This window comes from Castor canadensis, chromosome 4 (genome assembly GCF_047511655.1).
Source record: "Castor canadensis chromosome 4, mCasCan1.hap1v2, whole genome shotgun sequence".
NCBI lineage: Eukaryota > Metazoa > Chordata > Mammalia > Rodentia > Castoridae > Castor > Castor canadensis.
The window spans coordinates 106,742,703-106,761,245 of NC_133389.1; the positions used below are offsets into that span (position 1 = coordinate 106,742,703).

Sequence of the window (18,543 nt, forward strand, 5' to 3'; positions counted from 1 at the left end):
TTTATTATTTCTCTCCTTCTATTTGATAAACCACCTTTTTGAAGATGTACAATGAAATGTGATTGATTTTTAAAGTGATGGGAGGTGGACATTGGTGAGGTAAAGAAGCAAGATTAGCCATGAGTGTATTTTTGAGGTAGGTATAGGAGCATTTTCTACTTCTGTAAATACATTGAAAATATTCCAAGCTTTTTTTTTAAATCTAGAATTTAAAAAAAAAATTTTAAATTTATTTTATTCATATGTGCGTACAATATTTGAGTCATTTCTCCCCCCTTCCCCTCAAGCCCTCTCTTACCCCCCTTCCCTCTCCCCCCCTACCCTCTCACTATCAGGCAGAAACTATTTTGCCCTTATCTCTAATTTTGTTGAAGAGAGAGTATAAGTAATAATAGGAAGGACCAAGGGTTTTTGCTAGTTAAGGTTAGCTATACAGGGAGTTTACTTGCATTGCTCTCCTGTACATGTGTGTTACCTTTTAATTCTTCTTGAACTAACCTTTTCTCTAGTTCCTGGTTCCCTTCTCCTATTGGCCTCTGTCACTTTAAAGTATCTGCATTAGTTTCTCTGCATTGAGGGGAACAAATGCTATCTAGTTTTTTGGGTGTCCTACCTGTCCTCACCCCTCCCTTGTGTGCTCTCGCTTTATCATGTGATCAGAGTCCAATCCCCTTGTGTTTGCCCTTGATCTAATGTCCACATATGAGGGAGAACATACAATTTTTGGTCTTTTGGGCCAGACTAACCTCACTCAGAATGATGTTCTCCAATTCCATCCATTTACCAGCGAATGATAACATTTCGTTCTTCTTCATGGCTGCATAAAATTCCATTGTGTGTACATACCACATTTTCTTAATCCATTCGTCAGTAGTGGGGCATCTTGGCTGACTTGGCTATTGTGAATTGTGTCACAATAAACATGGGTGTGCAGGTGCCTCTGGAGTAACCTGTGTCACAGTCTTTTGGGTATATCCCCAAGAGTGGTATTGCTGGATCATATAGTAGATCAATGTTTAGATTTTTAAGAAGCCTCCAAATATTTTTTCAGAGTAGTTGTACTAGTTTGCATTCCCACCAGCAGTGTAAAAGGGTTCCTTTTTCCCCACATCCTCTCCAACACCTGTTGTTAGTGATGTGAACTCTGGACTTCCCACCTGCTAGGCCTGTACTCTAGGACTTAAGCCACACCTCCAGCTTCCTCTTTTTAAGTTATCTCAGGGATTTTGCTACAGTAGTGAAACACTAACATAGGCATGGTTTGCCTTTTATTGGGACTATGAAGAAGCCAATTTCTTTTTCATCATATGAATTTTAGCATCTAGCACAGTCACTGATGATACAGGTGCATTCCCTGTCATTCATATTGACTTTTCTAGAGCACTTACGCCCTGTGAGGTTCAGAGGCATATATTAAGAAGCTTGTGGGTGTACAATTATATGGTAATAGTAATAATTTTAAAAACGTGTGCGTGGCAGGGCGACTTGGTGGTCTGGGGAGTTAGTTTAGTGTAGAGTGCTTGCCGAGTGTGCGTAAGGCTCTGGGTTTAAAAAAGCCAAAAAACCCCTACTGTGCTTGAGATAGCAGTATTATTATAGCTATAATATTGAGACAGGTATTTTGGTTACATCTAGTGTAAGGAATTTGTTGAATTTTTTGTTGGTAGATCTTGAAGCCATTAAAAATAAAGTTCATCCTATCACCAGAGTTTGTTGCAGAGTAGATTTTATTAGCTACCAGTTTAAATTGACTATTAGCTGTGAGACAACAGGACTAGATTAGAAATTCAAGCATTAGCATTTTAGTAAGCAAGGAAAAAGATGACTGCCATTTTTTAAATTTAGTGTCTTTGGTATGTTCAAATCCCTGCCTTAGAAAAGCAATATATTAAAACATTTTTGTTGATACAGTAGTAACACTGCAGTTCAAAAAATTCTATTCTGAAATTCAACTTATTTTAAAACCAAGGAAATTTGATAATGGTAATTTTTAAAATAAAGAACTTTCATACATTTAATGTTTTCTCAAGTTTTATGTGGAAGTCCAGAAAATAATGAAAATGTAAGGCTAGTTAAAAGATGGGATAGATTATTGTGACTAGCATCTTTTTTAATGGAGAATTACTGAGGTTCATATAGAAACAAAAGATAGTACTACCATAAATGATGCTGACATAGAGCAAACCATTAGGCAGCTTGAGAACTTGAATAATAGTGGGGTCTAAAGTGAAGTATTGAACACAGGAGTTCAGGCACTGCAGGTAGATGTGGATGTTTGAAGTGCCTAAATAGCTTCAACATAGTTGGCTGGGAGCATGCCGGTCCTGCCAGTCCTCTGCACGGTGCCATACATCCAACCTTCATCAATAGCTTGAACATTTACAATAGCATCTCCATCTTTGAAGGACACCTCATCTGCATCTGCAGCCATATAGTCGTACATGGCACGGAAGATTTTCTATTTACAAGATGAAAAAAAGGAAAATATTATATACTGGATTTTAATAACCCAACAACTATTTATAAGATCTTTGATGATTTTTCCATGAATTTAAGTCACAAAGGAAAATGTACAACTTCCAAGAAAGTAAAAGCTCATAAAATAAGAGAAAATATTGGCAAGGAATTAACATTAAAAATATATAAAGAACTCCAACTCAACAACAATGACAAAAAGGCAACAGACATGAACAGACATTTCTCCAGAGAAGATACACAAATTACCAATGAGTGCAGAAAAAGAAGCTCACCATTATTAGTCATCAGGGAAATGCAAATCAAAACCATGAGATACCAAGGTGGTGATTATCATAAAAAAGAATAGCTTTTTAGAAAAGTTCCAAGAGAAATTGGAACACTTATATAGCCAGTGGAAATAGAAAATGGTATAGCCACTTGGAAAACACTTTGGCTGTCAGCACATGTCAAATATGCAGTTACTATATGACCCAGCAATTCTACTCCTAGGAATGTGTATACCCAAGAAGAGTGAAAACATGTCTGCATAACTTGTACAGCTGTGTTCATAGCATTATTATTCATAATAGCTAAAAGGTGGAAGCGACCTACATACCCAACAACTGATGAATGCACAAAATGGGGTATACCCATTTTTGTAATGAAGGATGAAGTGCCCATATATGATACAACATGGATGAACCTCAAAGCATTAAGTACAAGAAGCCACGTATCAAAGTTCACATATTGTGTGATTTCATTTCCATGAAATGTCTCAAACAGGCAAATCTATAGACAAAAAGATTCATCGATGTCTAGAACTGGATGGAGCAGGAAAGGAGAGAATGGGGAGTGAATGCTGATGGACACAGTTTTTGTGTTTCTTTTTTAAGGTTGATGAAAATATTCTAAGATGGTGATGGAGCAACTTTATAAGTGAAATAATCCACAGATTGCATATTTTAATGAACTCCATACTATGTTAATTATATACCCATAAAGTTGTGTGATGGTGCCCATAGAGAGGAGAATGTGCTAGTTTTAAATGTAGTGGTCTTTTTCTCCCTTTTGAGGAAGAGGTCAATCTTGTATTTTAGAAAAGAACTTGAGATACCATAGCAGTATCACACATGTGAAAGTTGCCAGAATCAAAGTGGAGTCACTTTTGTCAAGCTCTAACTAATAAAGCAAGCCAGGAAGATATGAAGAAAGGATTCTTAGGCCTAATTGCCTGAAAGTAACTATCACAAAAGACTGACAGAATGATAGCCTTGCACAGTCTGCTGCAACCTTACACACACATACACAAAAATACTTTAAGGCTAGGTGCCTTAAAGTGCTCATATCTGTAATCCTAGCTATTGGGATGCTGAGATTGGGAGGATCGTGGTTCGAGGCAACATGGTCAAATAGTTCACGTGACACCATCTCTGAAATAACCAGAGCAAAATAGACTAGAGATGTAGCTCAAGTGGTAGAATGCCTGTTTTGCAAGCACAAAGCCCTGAGTTCAAACACCTGTCACACAAAAACAAAACAAAGCTTTAAGGACATCTACTCAGCAATTGTCTATTCAGCCTCAGACTGGTGCTACCCTTATTGTTAATCCTTGTAGCCAAGGATTAGTGTTTCAAAATATTTTATAGAGTCTCATTTTGCCTTTAAAGTCTTCCCTTGACTCATGCTCTGAATATATCCATAGTTTATTATGGCATGCATATTATCACAGTGCTCTTCTATTCCTCAGTAAATAATGTGGAATCTCTGTTATTTTGGATGTCACATCATCCATTTCTCTTGGGATTTTGGGAGCATACCAGTAGTAAAAGTTTCTAAAAGCTATCCAACACAATGTTTTTTGTTGTTGTTTATTTTTTTTAAATGTAACACCTTGAACATAAAAATGCTGGGAATAGTCAGATTCCTCCTTGAAGCAGTCACTGGTTAGTGGTTTGGAATGTAGCCTATGAATTTTTTCTTGCACTCTGAGATACACATACATATTTATATTAACAGATTTTCCCTTTCCTTCTGCATAAGTGGAACAATACTATAAATATTACTCTCACTTGTCCTTTCCACTTAATATAGCTTGATAGTCTTCATATAAATAAAGTTCTCTTTCTTTTTGACTGCTGCAGAGAATTTCACATCTTAGTAATATCACAAATTATTTAGCAGAGTTTACCACTCTCCATATATGAAATAGCATAATGAAGCCAACCAAAAAGTAAAAGGTCATGGAGGTGGGGGAAGGTTAAATAATGGAATGACTGTGATTCAAGGTACACTATATGCATGTGTGGAAATACCACATTGAAACCTCTTTGTACAATTAATTTATGCTAATGAAGTTTACTACTCTAATGTTTGAGTATGATAGTTCATTGTTTTCATTTGCATGTTCTGGTTACTAGCCATAGTGAACATCCTTTTTGGCCATTTTTATTTCTTTTGCCATAAATTGTCTATTCATATTCTTCTAAGTCTTTCTTACTTTGAGGGAAGAATAATTTATCATTGAATTCTAAAGTGTTTGATGCTGTTTAAATACTAAATTTTTGATATATATGCTATAAGTATTTTCCTCTCAGTTTGACATGTTTGTTTTTGTTACAGATACATTTAAATTTTCATGGTTCATTATACTTCTAGATTTTGGAAACAGTTTAGGAAGACTTCCCTACCTTTTTGCAATCTTGTTTTTACATTTAGATATTTGGTACATATATAGATCTTCACGCTTTGAGATGAAAAAAATTTTTCCTGTTTTCCTAAATATGTGATTTGGGCATAACTCATCTAATTACTCATCCCTTCCTTCTGGCTTGTAAATTTTTTGGTTTTCTTTGTTTTTGGGACAGGGTCTTACTATGTAGCCAGGTGGGTCTCAAATTTGCAGTTGTCCTGCCTCAGCCTCCCAAGTGCTGGGGTTACAGGCATGTACCATCAAGCCTGGCTTTGTAATTCTTCTATAGTCCATTTCTGGAACTTAATCTATTTTTGAATCTATTACCATGCCAAATCCATATTTATTATAATAACCTTATTATTTTATTCCTTTATTGTTTAAGTTCCCTCCAGTTGTTATTTTCAAAATTTGCTTGGTCATTCTACTTTTTCAAATAAATTTTAGGATTAGCATCCAAATTTTTTAAAAATTCTATTGGAAATTTAACTGGAATTGCCTAGAACTTATTGATTTAGTTCAGAAGATGTGACAAATCTAGAAAATTTATTTCCTGAAATGTAATGGGTCTCAACACATATTTAGGTCTTCTATGTCCTTTAGTGACGATAGTTGTATTCATATAAACATTATTCACTTCAATTTTAAAGATTTATCTTTTTTATATTATGAAAGAGATCCAGGATTTTAAAGTAAGAGTTTTAAAATAGTCATGTGAACTGTATAATTTGGCTTACCTTTTCATTCTACATTAATAAGGGAGAGCTAAGACGTGACATATATGTATGTGCACGTGCGTGTATGTTTATACATCTTTGAGAATGAGTCCAAGCAGCAGTTATTTAAGATACAGTGTAAAATCAGTGAGCCAAAGCTGATACTTTGCCCTATTTTATAATCACTGAATAATGCTTTCATTAATTTAGGTTTTGGTATTAATGAAAGATTTCTGATATTTAGTAAGATATGCAGTAAGAGAACATATGAAATAAAATGTCTGGTTTAAAAGAAAACATAAAGACCAGAATACCTGCAATCATTTTGCACATATCAAAAACAAGTGATTTGAGTAGGTGGTTATTTACTTACTCCTGCGGTAGATGGGTGAGATGGGATGGAAGATAATGTCGTCTGTTGAGTAGCAACTGAAGATGATCGTTGTTGTGGGAGCTCTGTAGTTTTTACATGTTTGTAAGCTGCAAATTAGGAAAACAATAGTTTATGAAAGGAACATGGCTAGATGTTTAATCTGTGTTTAGCAGCTGAAAAGTGGCGTCTTTGAACTCCAACTTAGTGATTTCTAAGAAGAAAGGATCTAATAAAATTGATGATGATGAACATCTAACTTCATGAAACTATCCACACTTCTAATCTTTCATCACTAGAAGAAAAGATCAATATTTTGTTTCTTTTTCAATGTAAAGAATGTCTTACAGAAACAATCAGTGAGCTGACTGGCCATGACTGTCAGCCACCATTCTCCACTGGTACCTGTTGAGGTTGCAGAGAAGAAGACGCCTCCATCACTGTAGGTGGATTGGTGTTGGTTGGCAGCTTCTGAGTGCTCAGACTTCTCCTCACCCCCACTGATACTCAAGGCACTGGCAGATCGTGACTGCTCCCGGCTCCGGCGCTGAGCTTGGGCTAGGAGAGGTTAGCAGAGATGAAATTTCTATGGTAGTAAAGCCTAACAGTAATTGTGTCTTGGTCATGGTTATTTTGCCAAGCATAGCTTTAAGTAGTTTTCCACAATTCTTCTGATACACAGTCAAACTCATTTGATAGATGCGAGTGTAAGTAAATGGCTAAAGCGCACAGGACGGCCAAGCGGTATAGCCAAGTTTCAAATCCAAGAATCTGTCTTTGACTACCTACTCCTTTCTACCACCTCGCTCACTTTCCTGGTTCACCAAGTTTAAGCTCCATCTTCAATGTCTCAGGCATCCACCATACAGACCTTTAAAATCATATATGCCATGGTGTAACCAGGATTTGTTTGTTTCTCTTCGTGAGTAAACAAGTGATTCCTTTACTGAACGGTACTACATATGATTCTGCTTTTTTAACATAAACAGAAAGTATGAAGCTGTGCAGTGTTTTTGCTGAGTGAACAGTAGTCCTTGACATAGGAGAGCTCAGAAAGTTCCTAAATGTCAAATCCATTCTCTTCCTTTGCCTTTGTATTTTATCATCATCATTCCTCTTAACAGATTCACTAGTTTCTTTTTTTTAGGAAAAACTAGAAATGATAATAATGGAGCTGAAGGAGACATGACCTAAGGAAGTAAATCAAATCTTTTCCTAAGTTGAACTTCACTATTTTGACTAGCTAGTCAGTGGGTAACTGAAAGTTAAAAACTTTGGAGGGAAGGAACTTCAGGGCCTAAAGGTCACTGACAGTCACTAAATGATGAGAGTTACGTGGTAAGCCTCGCGGCATAACATACCATTAATCAAATGTAAACTTCGGGACTGAATGTTGTCTTCTGCTGGATCATAGTCAAAAACTGAACCCGGGTTAGTACGCCAGACACGTAAACCTGAATGGAAGATCAGGGATCAGAACAAGTGGTCTGCTCTTTCAGTAAGCTGGAAACTAAAGCATGAATTTAAACAACAGGACTGAATCGTTCTTATTCAAGTTAGGCTCTGGTCCTCTTCTCAGAGGGGAGGTCTCACCTTTGCAAACTGCGATATTATTAGGGGCTTGCTTTCACAACTCATGAAGTAAAATTTGGGGCCCTTTGTACTTGAACTTGGTGAAAACTTTTGCTCTCAATTACCTGTAATGGTCTCGTAATCCTGGTCATTCCGCTTTTGTTCCATTTCCACCACTTTCCTCTGAATGCCTCGGTAGTTAATGTCACTGAAGTCCTGTGTGTTCTTCTTTACTCGTTCAGTGATAGGATCTGTTACCACTGGTGTGAAGCAACCCTTGTGTTTCTCAAAGTCTTCATGATATTTCACCTGAAATATCATGAAGAAATAGCTTGAATTTGCTTTATAAAAAGATGGCATGACCATCTTTCCTTTTTCGTATTCTAGCAGGCCAGCCAACCATCCCTAAAGAATTCCTGACTCACCGTTGAGATGTTACGTTGGGTTTCCCTCACCCGTCTCATCTCTGGAGTATCCAACACATAGGCAGCTTTGCCTTGTATTTGTTTCCGGAAGCTGTCAGAATAAAGAACCTATGGAGGAGAGACCATGAATGAGGAGAGACCATGAATGAGTACAAATCAAGGTGCTGTCTTAATTTTTAACCCTCAAAAGCTTTTCAACAGATGGAGATGAAAGAAGCTGAGTAGGGAAGCTTGAGTCAACTGACAGACCCAAGCCCCCAGCAAGACTTGAAACTACCAGTACCAGATCAACATGAGGGTGGGTAGGGCTCCCATCTGAAGACAAGGACTTGTTTTAAGACTTTGAAAATAAAATACTCATTTTCAAAGGAGAAGGGGATGGAGTACAGTATAATTTTGGAAAAGAGGAAGAAAGTGGCCTCTTGAATTTGATAGGAATTGTAGCACTATCACCAGCATATTCAATGGTATTTGGCACTAAGTCTGATAGAGAAGGGAATTTGAAAAACCTATCCTTTAAAACAAGGAACCATTTTTCCTAGGTAATATCCAGATTGCATAAACCAATATGCTAATACAGAAGCCACAGTCCTTCAGACACAAAACCCCAAAATATCAAAGCCAATGACAACATCAGTTTCCAAGTATCACTCATTTCATAAAGTACTTTAAAAACGGAGAGAAGATTGAGGATGTTAGGAAGTCAATTTGTTATAGTATGAAAAATTACCTCAGAGTAAAGTAAAAGAGGAGGAAAACCATTGGTAATTAATTTATGTTTAGTATGATTGTTTGGAATTGAAAAAAAAGCATAGTTGTGTTAATTTTAGTATAAATTTTCAGTTGAAGAAAGTGCATTTTTATGGTGTTAAAATGTTATTTTCCAAAATATTGCATTTATCTCTTTTTCAATTTTAGTGCATTTTTCAATTGAATGAGGAAGGCACATTTTTTTGATGTTAAGATGTTATTTTCCAAGTTGTTGCACGACTCCTTTTTAATCCTAGAAAATACCGAGCTAATGTTTTCTTGGTTGCGCTTAGCTCTCTCCATCTCTGGAGTAACAGGTGTCGGAGTTGCTTTTCTCATATTCTCTTTGTATAAAACCTAGGGGAGCCAAGAGAGCATCCAGACATCAGAGACCAGAAAAAACAGTTCTGAAAAAACATCATTTAGCTGGTGTTATGGTACAGTGACATCACACTTTATAAGAAACACCTCAGGAAGAGAAAGCCATTAAAACGTTAGGATAGGAAGCCAAAGATAAGGAAGAAGTAAAACCAGTGTGAGCTAGTGGGATTGGTTTGTTTTTAAGTGGCCAAGGAAAAAGTTTTAAAGATACACAGAAGTCTTGAAAACACTGTGAGATAAATTAGTGATCTAGCCCTAATGGCTAGGCTTGTTAAAGTTTTAATGATTATTTTTTTCTTCCCTCTCTGAAATACCGAGCTAAAGTTTTCTTGATTGCGTTTGACTCTTTCCATCTCAGGAGTGAAAGGGGTGGGGGTTGCTTTCCCCATGTTCTCTTTGTATAGCACCTGTGAGATACAAAGTTGTACCTGACAGTCACTAGGAGGCAATATTCACTATTAAGTAAAATATAATTGGGGGAAGGGGAACATTAGGTTTAATCTATTACTATTACTGAGAACAGCTCTCTAGAAGAAAGCTTAAAAGAAGTTAATGGCAATGGTAAATGTAGTATGATATTTAGAGGAGATTCAGATTTAACTGGTATTAAGTTTGCTTTTAACCTTGAGTGGGTTAAGAACAGGCCAAAGTGCAGGGGTTACTTTGTAAGATTAAAAGCACTTTTGTTTCTCAAGACAATACCGAGCTAATGTTTTCTTGATTGCGTTTGACTCTCTGCATCTCTGGAGTGACAGGGGTTGGGGTGGCTTTCCCCACATTTTCTTTGTACAAAACCTAAGTGAGTCCAACAGATCCAAAAAGCCAAAAAAGAAAAGAAGAATTACAGTTACTAAAGGAGAAATGAAACAGGTAACTTTTGATGAGACCTAAGGCACCAAATCATCTAAGCAATAAGGTTAGATGGAAATCGATATATTTCCAAAATGAAGTTGATTGTAGTTACAGTAAGACACGTGTTTACAGGATAGAACACTACCCTGAAACTTTTGTAGATTGCAAGGGAGAACTGCAGTTTTCCCAAAAAGCGGTAGCACCACTGTCATTTTACTGCTAGTATATGAGTATCAATCCCCGCCCAGATCATCTCAACAAGAGTTGCAGGTATGGGTTCGGATCACCCTGAGGTTGAAGTGGCTCAAATACAGCAGCAGTTCCTGGATGCGGACAGAGGAAGCAGAGTTTCTCCTCCTCTCCCTCTATCCCTCCTGCTCTGCCCCTTGCATTCTTGTTTAGTTGCTCACACTGAGCAGGAAGGAGAAATGTTTTCAGCAGTTACATCACCATCGTGGTAAGTCACAGGGATACAGTAATGCATCTTGATAACTTCTCCACCCTAATGTCTCCCCTCATTGTGATTCTAGGGAACCTGGAAGGTTTGGAGAAAATGGCACTTAAGAGGAAAAATTCCATTCCAGTACTGGTTCTCAAAACGGAGTCCCTGGATTACTTGGTCAGTACCACCTGAGAACTTACTAGAAATGCAAATTCTCTGGCCCCATACCACAGCTACTGAAGGAGAACCCATGGGGGCCAGACCCGGCAACCTGTTTAACAAACCTCCAGATGATTCTGATGCATGTAGTATTTTAGAAACACAGCTCAAGGACTGGAGAAACCTGCAGACACTGTAAATGCTGAATATAAACCCACATGAGCCCCAACTCCCCGGTAATCTATAGATACATATGATATCACAGAGCACACGCTTATAGGAAATGGTTTTCCAAAGTTAGCATGTAAAGACCAAGATACAGACAAAAGAACAATAAAATAACTGGTAAAACAAAAAGCCTTTCTTGTGACAATTTCCTTTTCAAGTAAACTGACAATTGCCCAAACCACTACTCGGTCAGAATTTATAACATTATCCATGAAGGGAAGGATCAGGAGCTATTTTTCCCAAGGTCTTTTTGTCCACATCTGACAGGGTGGGGCTAGGGAGGTAGGTCAGTTTTAAGAGGTCCTGAGTTTGATCCTCAGCACCACAAAAAATAAAAAAATAAAAAATCTGACAGGGTAAATTAAAACCTAAAGTTATTAATATGAAATCATGATTCCAATATTCAAACAAGAACCTCATTATACCTATGCTATCCCAAATTTCATAAGTTTAAAAAACAAAGAGACCTTGGGTATAGTGGAGAGTAAGTTTGGGGAGAGATGAGCAAAAGACGAGTAACAGGGAAATCTGTTACTTCTTGATATTAGAACTTTAAGCTATGGATTAAAGCAATTTTGTTATTATGGGGTTAAGGCTAGGAGTAGCCATACAGCAAAGGACAAATGTGGTCAAGAAATTCACAAACTTGTCTTTTAAAAGTAGGATTAATATGTATTATTTTAAATCATTAAAGTAGTGTTTTAAAATCATTTAAGAAGTATTTTTTTTTCTTTTCTTTCCAGAGTACCGAGCTAATATTTTCTTGATTGTGTTTGACTCTCTCCATCTCTGGAGTGACAGGTAAAGGGGTTCCCTTGCCCATGTTTTCTTTGTATAGCACCTGTATGACAAGAAAGCATCAGAAAAACAGACGTAAGTGACATTTCATTTCCTGTGAAGTTTTAAGTGTGAGGTCAATTTCCTTGTTACAAAATGGCACAGTAGTCCAAGGAGCCAGGAGTTATTTGCTGACAAGATGCTGTGTACTACTTTAGTGAAAGCTGCTGGGGAGAGGCTGGAGTTATCCATACTATTTATTTATTTATTTATTTATTTTCCCACTTCTGTGAGCAGGGTGCCTCCTAAACAACACAGGAATTTGGAATGGTTAGAACTGTTTCATTATCCACACAAACTAGAACACTATTTCTTTTTTAAAAAATGTTTTTAAAATATCAGAAGCAAAAGAACCACAAAATTAACTACATTATAGAAATGAGAAAGTGTCCTTTTGCGAAGTAAGACACATTAGAAGCAAAGGAAGGGAAGAGGGTTTTAAAAAATTCTATTAAGTATCGGTTTAATTGTGAAGTTAAAAGGCATCTCTTTCCCTCTATCTTTTCAAAATACCGAGCTAAGGTTTTCTTGATTGTGTTTGACTCTCTGCATCTCAGGAGTGACAGGGATTGGAATTCCCGTCCCCAGGTTTTCTTTGTACAGCACCTGTACAAGAAAGCATCCAGAAGAAAAGAGCAATCAATCACTTGGTCCTCAATCTTGGAGCAAGTGGGAGTGGGGTAGGAAAAAGGGAAAAAGGGAGAAAATGCGTTAGAGAAAGGGAATATCAGAAGCTTTGAGGTTCAACCTGTACGAGCCTAAAGACAACGGAATGCAGGAAAGAGCAACAAAAACTAAGAAATATGAAAAGAAAGTCTTGTTATTTTTGCTGTTTGAGCCAATCTCTGCAGTACGGGACAACAAAGAGCACTGTGAAAGGGAGAAATTAGTCTTCCTCAGCTCGTTATGAAGGTTGGGAGGAATGGTAACAGATAAGACACAGAAACAAAATCAAGGAAGTTATTTTGGATTTGGAAGCAATATTAATAAACTACATAAGGATGTTTGGGTTTTTATAAATATACATAGGAAGATACATACACGCTTTCAAAAGAAGCCAAAGTATTTAATTTTTAGGTTGGGTGAACATATTGGGAAGAATTATTTTTAAGGCAATTAGAGAACAGGATGCTAAAAAAAGAAACTTCAAAATATCTATATCTATATTAAGTACCAATAGAGACAGAAGAGGTTAGACTAGGGAACAGGGCCAATAGATCTTTACAGAATTTTTTTAAGGTTTATGTTCAGATCAGATTTGCCAAAGCAAGATAAACATGGATGCTCAAACACTGATAACGTTACATTTTTAAAAGCTGGAGTACTGAACACTTTTTAAAAATTAAGTCAAACAATTATGTTTAACTAGTGGGGAAACTGGCAGAAAATTGCAGCATTAAGTTGGAAACAGATGGGTCAAATTTTTTATTGGGATAAGTTGATTAGATTTTAAAAATCTAGCCATTAATATTTTTAGAACATTTAAAAAACTAGTTAAAGGGATTTTTTTTTTTAAGTTTCAAATACCGAACTAAAGTTTTCTTGATTGTGTCTGACTCTCTCCATCTCTGGAGTGATGGGGATCGGAATCCCTTTTCCGAGGTTCTCTTTATATAACACCTGTATGACACAAAAAAGCATCCAGGAAAAAACAAGCAGTCAAAACAGCCCCTTGGCCTGTATTGCAGGGAGCCTAGTTCAAGTTTATAGACATTAAACAGGAAAGAGAAATTCACCAAGCCCACTGCTCTGTGTAGGCACAGACCCCAGTAAGTACGTTGCAGATGTATTTGAAGCTCATCTTTTTACTCTAACCCAGTAGGAATGTTTACTCCCTGTGTCAGGAATTAGGGTAAATAATACAAATAATTTTATAAGAGCACTAAAATGCTCATATATAAATTATAAATTTTCTTAGTGTACAATAGAAAAATTGTTTTTTTTTGCTGACAGTGACTTGAGTGGTACAGTGCCTGCCTAGCAAACCTGAGGTCCTGAGTGCAAATCCCAGTACTCCAAAAAAGAAAAAGCATTTTTTAAACTAAATTACCAAATATTTTTCCTACATAGAACATTTGTCTTATAGTATAATAAATATTTAAAACTACTAACAGAATTTGTGCACTATGGCAAAATTGGTCTCTGTTTTATGGTCATGTCTATATTTTAACATACAGAATTAGATACGTCTATATTTTAATACATAGCATTTCCCACAGTAACTAAAATGCCTATGCATCACTGGACAATTTTACCTCATAAACCTGTGTAAAAATTAACACAAATGGTTACTTTAAAAAAAAAGTCCAGGACCATCAGTTTCAAATATACATACATAATAATACATTGTAATAGAGAAAAACAATTAAAATATAATTTTGAAAACTGATGTAAGCCTTTCAGAAAGTAATAACAAACGCACAGGGAAAAAAGTGAATAAAATATTCCAAAAGACAGACTAAAGTACACTGAAAATTTAATAAAATTAAAAGGTTGTTAGTGAATAGAATTAAAAAGAAAACAATGGGATCAAAGGAAGTTACTGATTTAATTGAATGAAAGAATCAAACTTAAAGAAAAGCAAACTTTAAAAAATATTGAAATTGAAAATCAAAAGTTTTGGATTAACCCTTTACCCCTTCCACCAAAGTAAATCTGGTTAAATTTTCTTAATGACATTTGAGTCTCCATCTCAGGCATAAATGAACCTAATATCCTTATACAGAAGTATTACAGACTATTTGGGTATTAGAGTTTTTCGGGAATAGCAGTTAAGGAAAACAAAATAACATTAAATATAAATGCATGATCTGACTTCTAAAATTGAGGCTAAGCAAGGTGTCTGCCTATCTTCTCAGAACTTGGAAGATAGAGGCAGAAGACCATCTTGGCCAGTATGAGGGCAAGCTCTGGGCTACGCAGTGAGACCTTGCCTTAAAAAAAAAAAATCAGAAGGCCCAGATTTCTATTTATGAAATGACTTAGAACAAGTGTCAAAATACACATGCCTTGGGTTCCAATACTGAGCAATTTTCTTTCTCTGTACTGTTTATCTGGGTAGGATCTATGTTAAAGTCACTATTATTCCCAGGCAAAAGCCACTGTTTGTTTATACATGGTGGCCTCAGGCTCAGTATCACTTCTTGTAGCACTAACACAGAAACATAAGATGGAAAAGTTGCAAGTAAGCAAGAGTTTCAGGGTTTGGCTGTTTTGGGACATCAGTGATCTTCTAAAGTGCCAGCAGTGACATAAAGGTAAAAGGAAAAGAACCAATTAAAAGTTTTAAAGGACTATTATAAAAAGCATAAAGATGGTGAGTAAATGATCCAGAAATCAAGATTCAGTTGGTGAGATTTTAAAAAATAAGAATTTGTTAAATTATTACAAGGGGACAAATAGGAAGGAGTTTTGTTTTACAGAAATTATTTTTAATGTGGAGTTAAAGGAACTTTCTTCCAAATACCGAGCTAAAGTTCTCTTGATTGCGTTTGACTCGCTCCATCTCAGGAGTGACAGGCAGGGGGGTCCCCTTGCTCAAGTTCTCTTTGTACAATATCTGTGTGCATAAAATCAACACTCAATTAGCCTGGATCCATCTTTTAGGGAGACTTGACCCTAAAAAATTCCTAAAAGTATTTTTTGTTTGTTTCTATGATGAAGTAAAATAGAACTAACTTTAAGAAGCAGAGCAAATATAGACCACTCTTAAACCAGTACAATGTCTGTATTTAATACACAGACTTGCTTGATTTATCTATGCCTCAAAGACAGGGATTAGGCCTTATCAAATAGCATTTAAGCTGACTGAAATTAATATCTGTAATCAAAAGAGTAAGGAAAGACTTAGAGAAACTGAGTAAATATTAAAAAGCTAAATAAATATTAGTTTTTAATGATCCTGAATATATTCCAAAGGAAAGCTCACTTATGTCGTGCATGGCATACAAAAATAGCTAAGACAAGTACATTTATATTTCTGAATTACTATGAATTGCTCTGTTGTCTGTTTTAGACTCATAATCCACCAAACAGTACAATAAGTACAAATAAAATTCTAATTAGCATTGTTCTTTTGAAAAAGGTATTAAGATTTCACTTTTGACTTGTGCCATACCAGTTAGAAACACCTATTATTAGAGGAGAATTGGAGGAAGGAAACATTGAGTATTTTAGGTTTTTAAGGAAAGTGATAAATAGCTACAGTTTAGAAAAAAAAGTTAAAATTTTACATCAATACCAAAGTAAATACTAAATTAGATTTGGGTTGACAAACTTAGGTAATATTTGATTATCATTCCTTTTATTTTGTGAATTTAGTAATTTTACTTTTGTTATGTGCTAAAGTATTATTTTAAATGTTATTTTAATAAGAATTAAGGGGTTTTGGGTCTTTTTTGCCCCCTAAGAAATACCGAGCTAAAGTTTTCTTGATTGCGTTTGACTCGCTCCATCTCAGGAGTGACAGGCAGGGGGGTCCCCTTGCTCAAGTTCTCTTTGTACAGTATCTGTGTGCACAAAATCAACACTCAGTTAGCTTGGACCCATCTTTTAAGGAGACTTGACTCTAAAAAATTTCTAAGAGTATTTTTTTTTGTTTCTATGACAAAGTCAAATAGAACTAACTTTAAGAAACAGAGCAAATATAAATCACCCTTGAACCAGTACAATGTCTGTCTCTGATACACAGAATTGCTTGAGGTATAGGCCTTATCAAATAGCATTTAAGCGAATTGAAACTAATGTCTGTAATCAGTTGTTGGTAGCACTAAATTAGAAAACAGAAGAGAAAGGAAGAAAAGGCTTAGAGAAATGGAATAAATATTAAAAGCTAAACAAATATTAGTTTAGTTTTCAATGAACCTGAATATATTCCAAAGGAAAGCTCACTTATATTGTGCATGGCATACAAAAATAGCTAAGACAAGTACATTTATATTTCTGGGTTACTGTGAATTGCTCTGTTGTCTGTTTTAGACTCATAATCCACCAAACAGCACAATAAGTACAAATAAAATTCTAATTAGCACTGTTCTTTTGAAAAGGGTATTAAGATTTCACTTTTGACTTGTGCCATACCAGTTAGAAACACCTATTATAACAGGAGAATTGGAGGAAGGAAACATTGAGTATTTTAGGTTTTTAAGGAAAGTGATAAATAGCTACAGTTTAGAAAAAAAAGTAAAAATTTTACACCAATACCAAAGTAAATACTAAAGTAGATTTGGGTTGACAAACTTAGGTAATCTTTGATATCATTCCTTTTATTTTGTGAATTTAGTAATTTTACTTTTGTTATGTGTTAAAATATTATTTTAAAAAGAATTAAGGGGTTTTGGGGGTTTTTTGCCCCCTAAGAAATACCGAGCTAAAGTTTTCTTGATTGCGTTTGACTCGCTCCATCTCAGGAGTGACAGGCAGGGGGGTCCCCTTGCTCAAGTTCTCTTTGTACAATATCTGTGTGCACAAAATCAACACTCAGTTGGCTTGGACCCATCTTTTAGGAAGACTTGACCCTAAAAAATTTCTAAAAGTATTTTTTTTGTTTCTATGATGAAGTCAAATAGAACTAACTTTAAGAAACAGAGCAAATATACATCACCCTTGAACCAGTACAATGTCTGTCTTTGATACACAGAAGCGCTTGAAGTATAGGCCTTATGAAATAGCATTTAAGCTAATTGAAACTAATGTCTGTAATTAGATGTTGGTAGCACTAAATTAGAAAACAGAAGAGAAAGGAAGAAAAGGCTCTGAGAAACAGAATAAATATTAAAAGCTGAATAAGTATTAGTTTAGTTTTCAATGATCCTGAATATTCCAAAGGAAAGCTCACTTATATTGTGCATGGCATACAAAAATAGCTAAGACAAGTACATTTATATTTCTGAATTACTGTGACTTGTTCTGTTGTCTGTTTTAGAGTCATAATCCGCCAAACAGCACAATAAGTACAAATAAAATTCTAATTAGCGTTGTTCTTTTGAAAGGGGTATCAAGATTTCACTTTTGACTTGTGCCACACCAGTTAGAAACACCTATTATTAGAGGAGAATTGGAGGAAGGAAACATTGAGTATTTTAGGTTTTTAAGGAAAGTGATAAATAGCTACAGTTTAGAAAAAAAAGTAAAAATTTTACACCAATACCAAAGTAAATACTAAAGTAGATTTGGTTGACAAACTTAGGTAATATTTGATATCATCCCTTTTATTATGTAAATTTAGTAGTTTTACTTTTATAATGTGTTAAATATTATTTTAAATGTTATTTTAATAAGAATTAAGGAGGTTTGGGTCTTTTTTGCCCCCTAAGAAATACCGAGCTAAAGTTTTCTTGATTGCGTTTGACTCGCTCCATCTCAGGAGTGACAGGCAGGGGGGTCCCCTTGCTCAAGTTCTCTTTGTACAATATCTGTGTGCACAAAATCAACACTCAGTTAGCCTGGATCCATCTTTTAGGGAGACTGCTCAAGTTCTCTTTGTACAATATCTGTGTGCACAAAAATCAATACTCAGTTAGCCTGGATCCATCTTTTAGGGAGACTTGATCCTAAGAAATTTCTAAAAGTATTTTTTTTGTTTCTATGATGAAGTCAAATAGAACTAACTTTAAGAAACAGAGCAAATATAGATCACCCTTGAACCAGTACAATGTCTGTCTTTG

At 35.6% G+C, this 18,543-nt stretch overlaps 1 protein-coding gene across 45 annotated transcripts in view; it reads right to left on the reverse strand.

Annotated features, from left to right (window-relative positions):
- Positions 1-1,709: 1,709 nt before the first annotated feature.
- Neb (nebulin) overlaps positions 1,710-18,543 on the reverse strand; it is a 202,863-nt gene continuing 186,029 nt past the window's right edge. For 6 of the 45 annotated variants that reach the window (XM_074070778.1, XM_074070741.1, XM_074070746.1 and 3 more), the window contains 16 exons: positions 18,199-18,291; positions 17,243-17,335; positions 16,294-16,386; positions 15,345-15,437; positions 13,406-13,498; positions 12,392-12,484; positions 11,790-11,882; positions 10,063-10,155; positions 9,675-9,767; positions 9,244-9,336; positions 8,230-8,337; positions 7,930-8,113; positions 7,594-7,686; positions 6,638-6,790; positions 6,236-6,342; positions 1,710-2,458 (listed from right to left, as the gene is read on the reverse strand). In XM_074070778.1, the coding sequence (XP_073926879.1) occupies positions 2,285-2,458; positions 6,236-6,342; positions 6,638-6,790; positions 7,594-7,686; positions 7,930-8,113; positions 8,230-8,337; positions 9,244-9,336; positions 9,675-9,767; positions 10,063-10,155; positions 11,790-11,882; positions 12,392-12,484; positions 13,406-13,498; positions 15,345-15,437; positions 16,294-16,386; positions 17,243-17,335; positions 18,199-18,291 (1,749 nt within the window). In that variant the 3' untranslated portion in view covers positions 1,710-2,284. Of the gene's footprint in view, positions 2,459-6,235; positions 6,343-6,637; positions 6,791-7,593; positions 7,687-7,929; positions 8,114-8,229; positions 8,338-9,243; positions 9,337-9,674; positions 9,768-10,062; positions 10,156-11,789; positions 11,883-12,391; positions 12,485-13,405; positions 13,499-15,344; positions 15,438-16,293; positions 16,387-17,242; positions 17,336-18,148; positions 18,370-18,543 lie in introns of those variants that run through there. The other 39 variants (XM_074070748.1, XM_074070743.1, XM_074070782.1 and 36 more) reach the window with 29 other exon arrangements.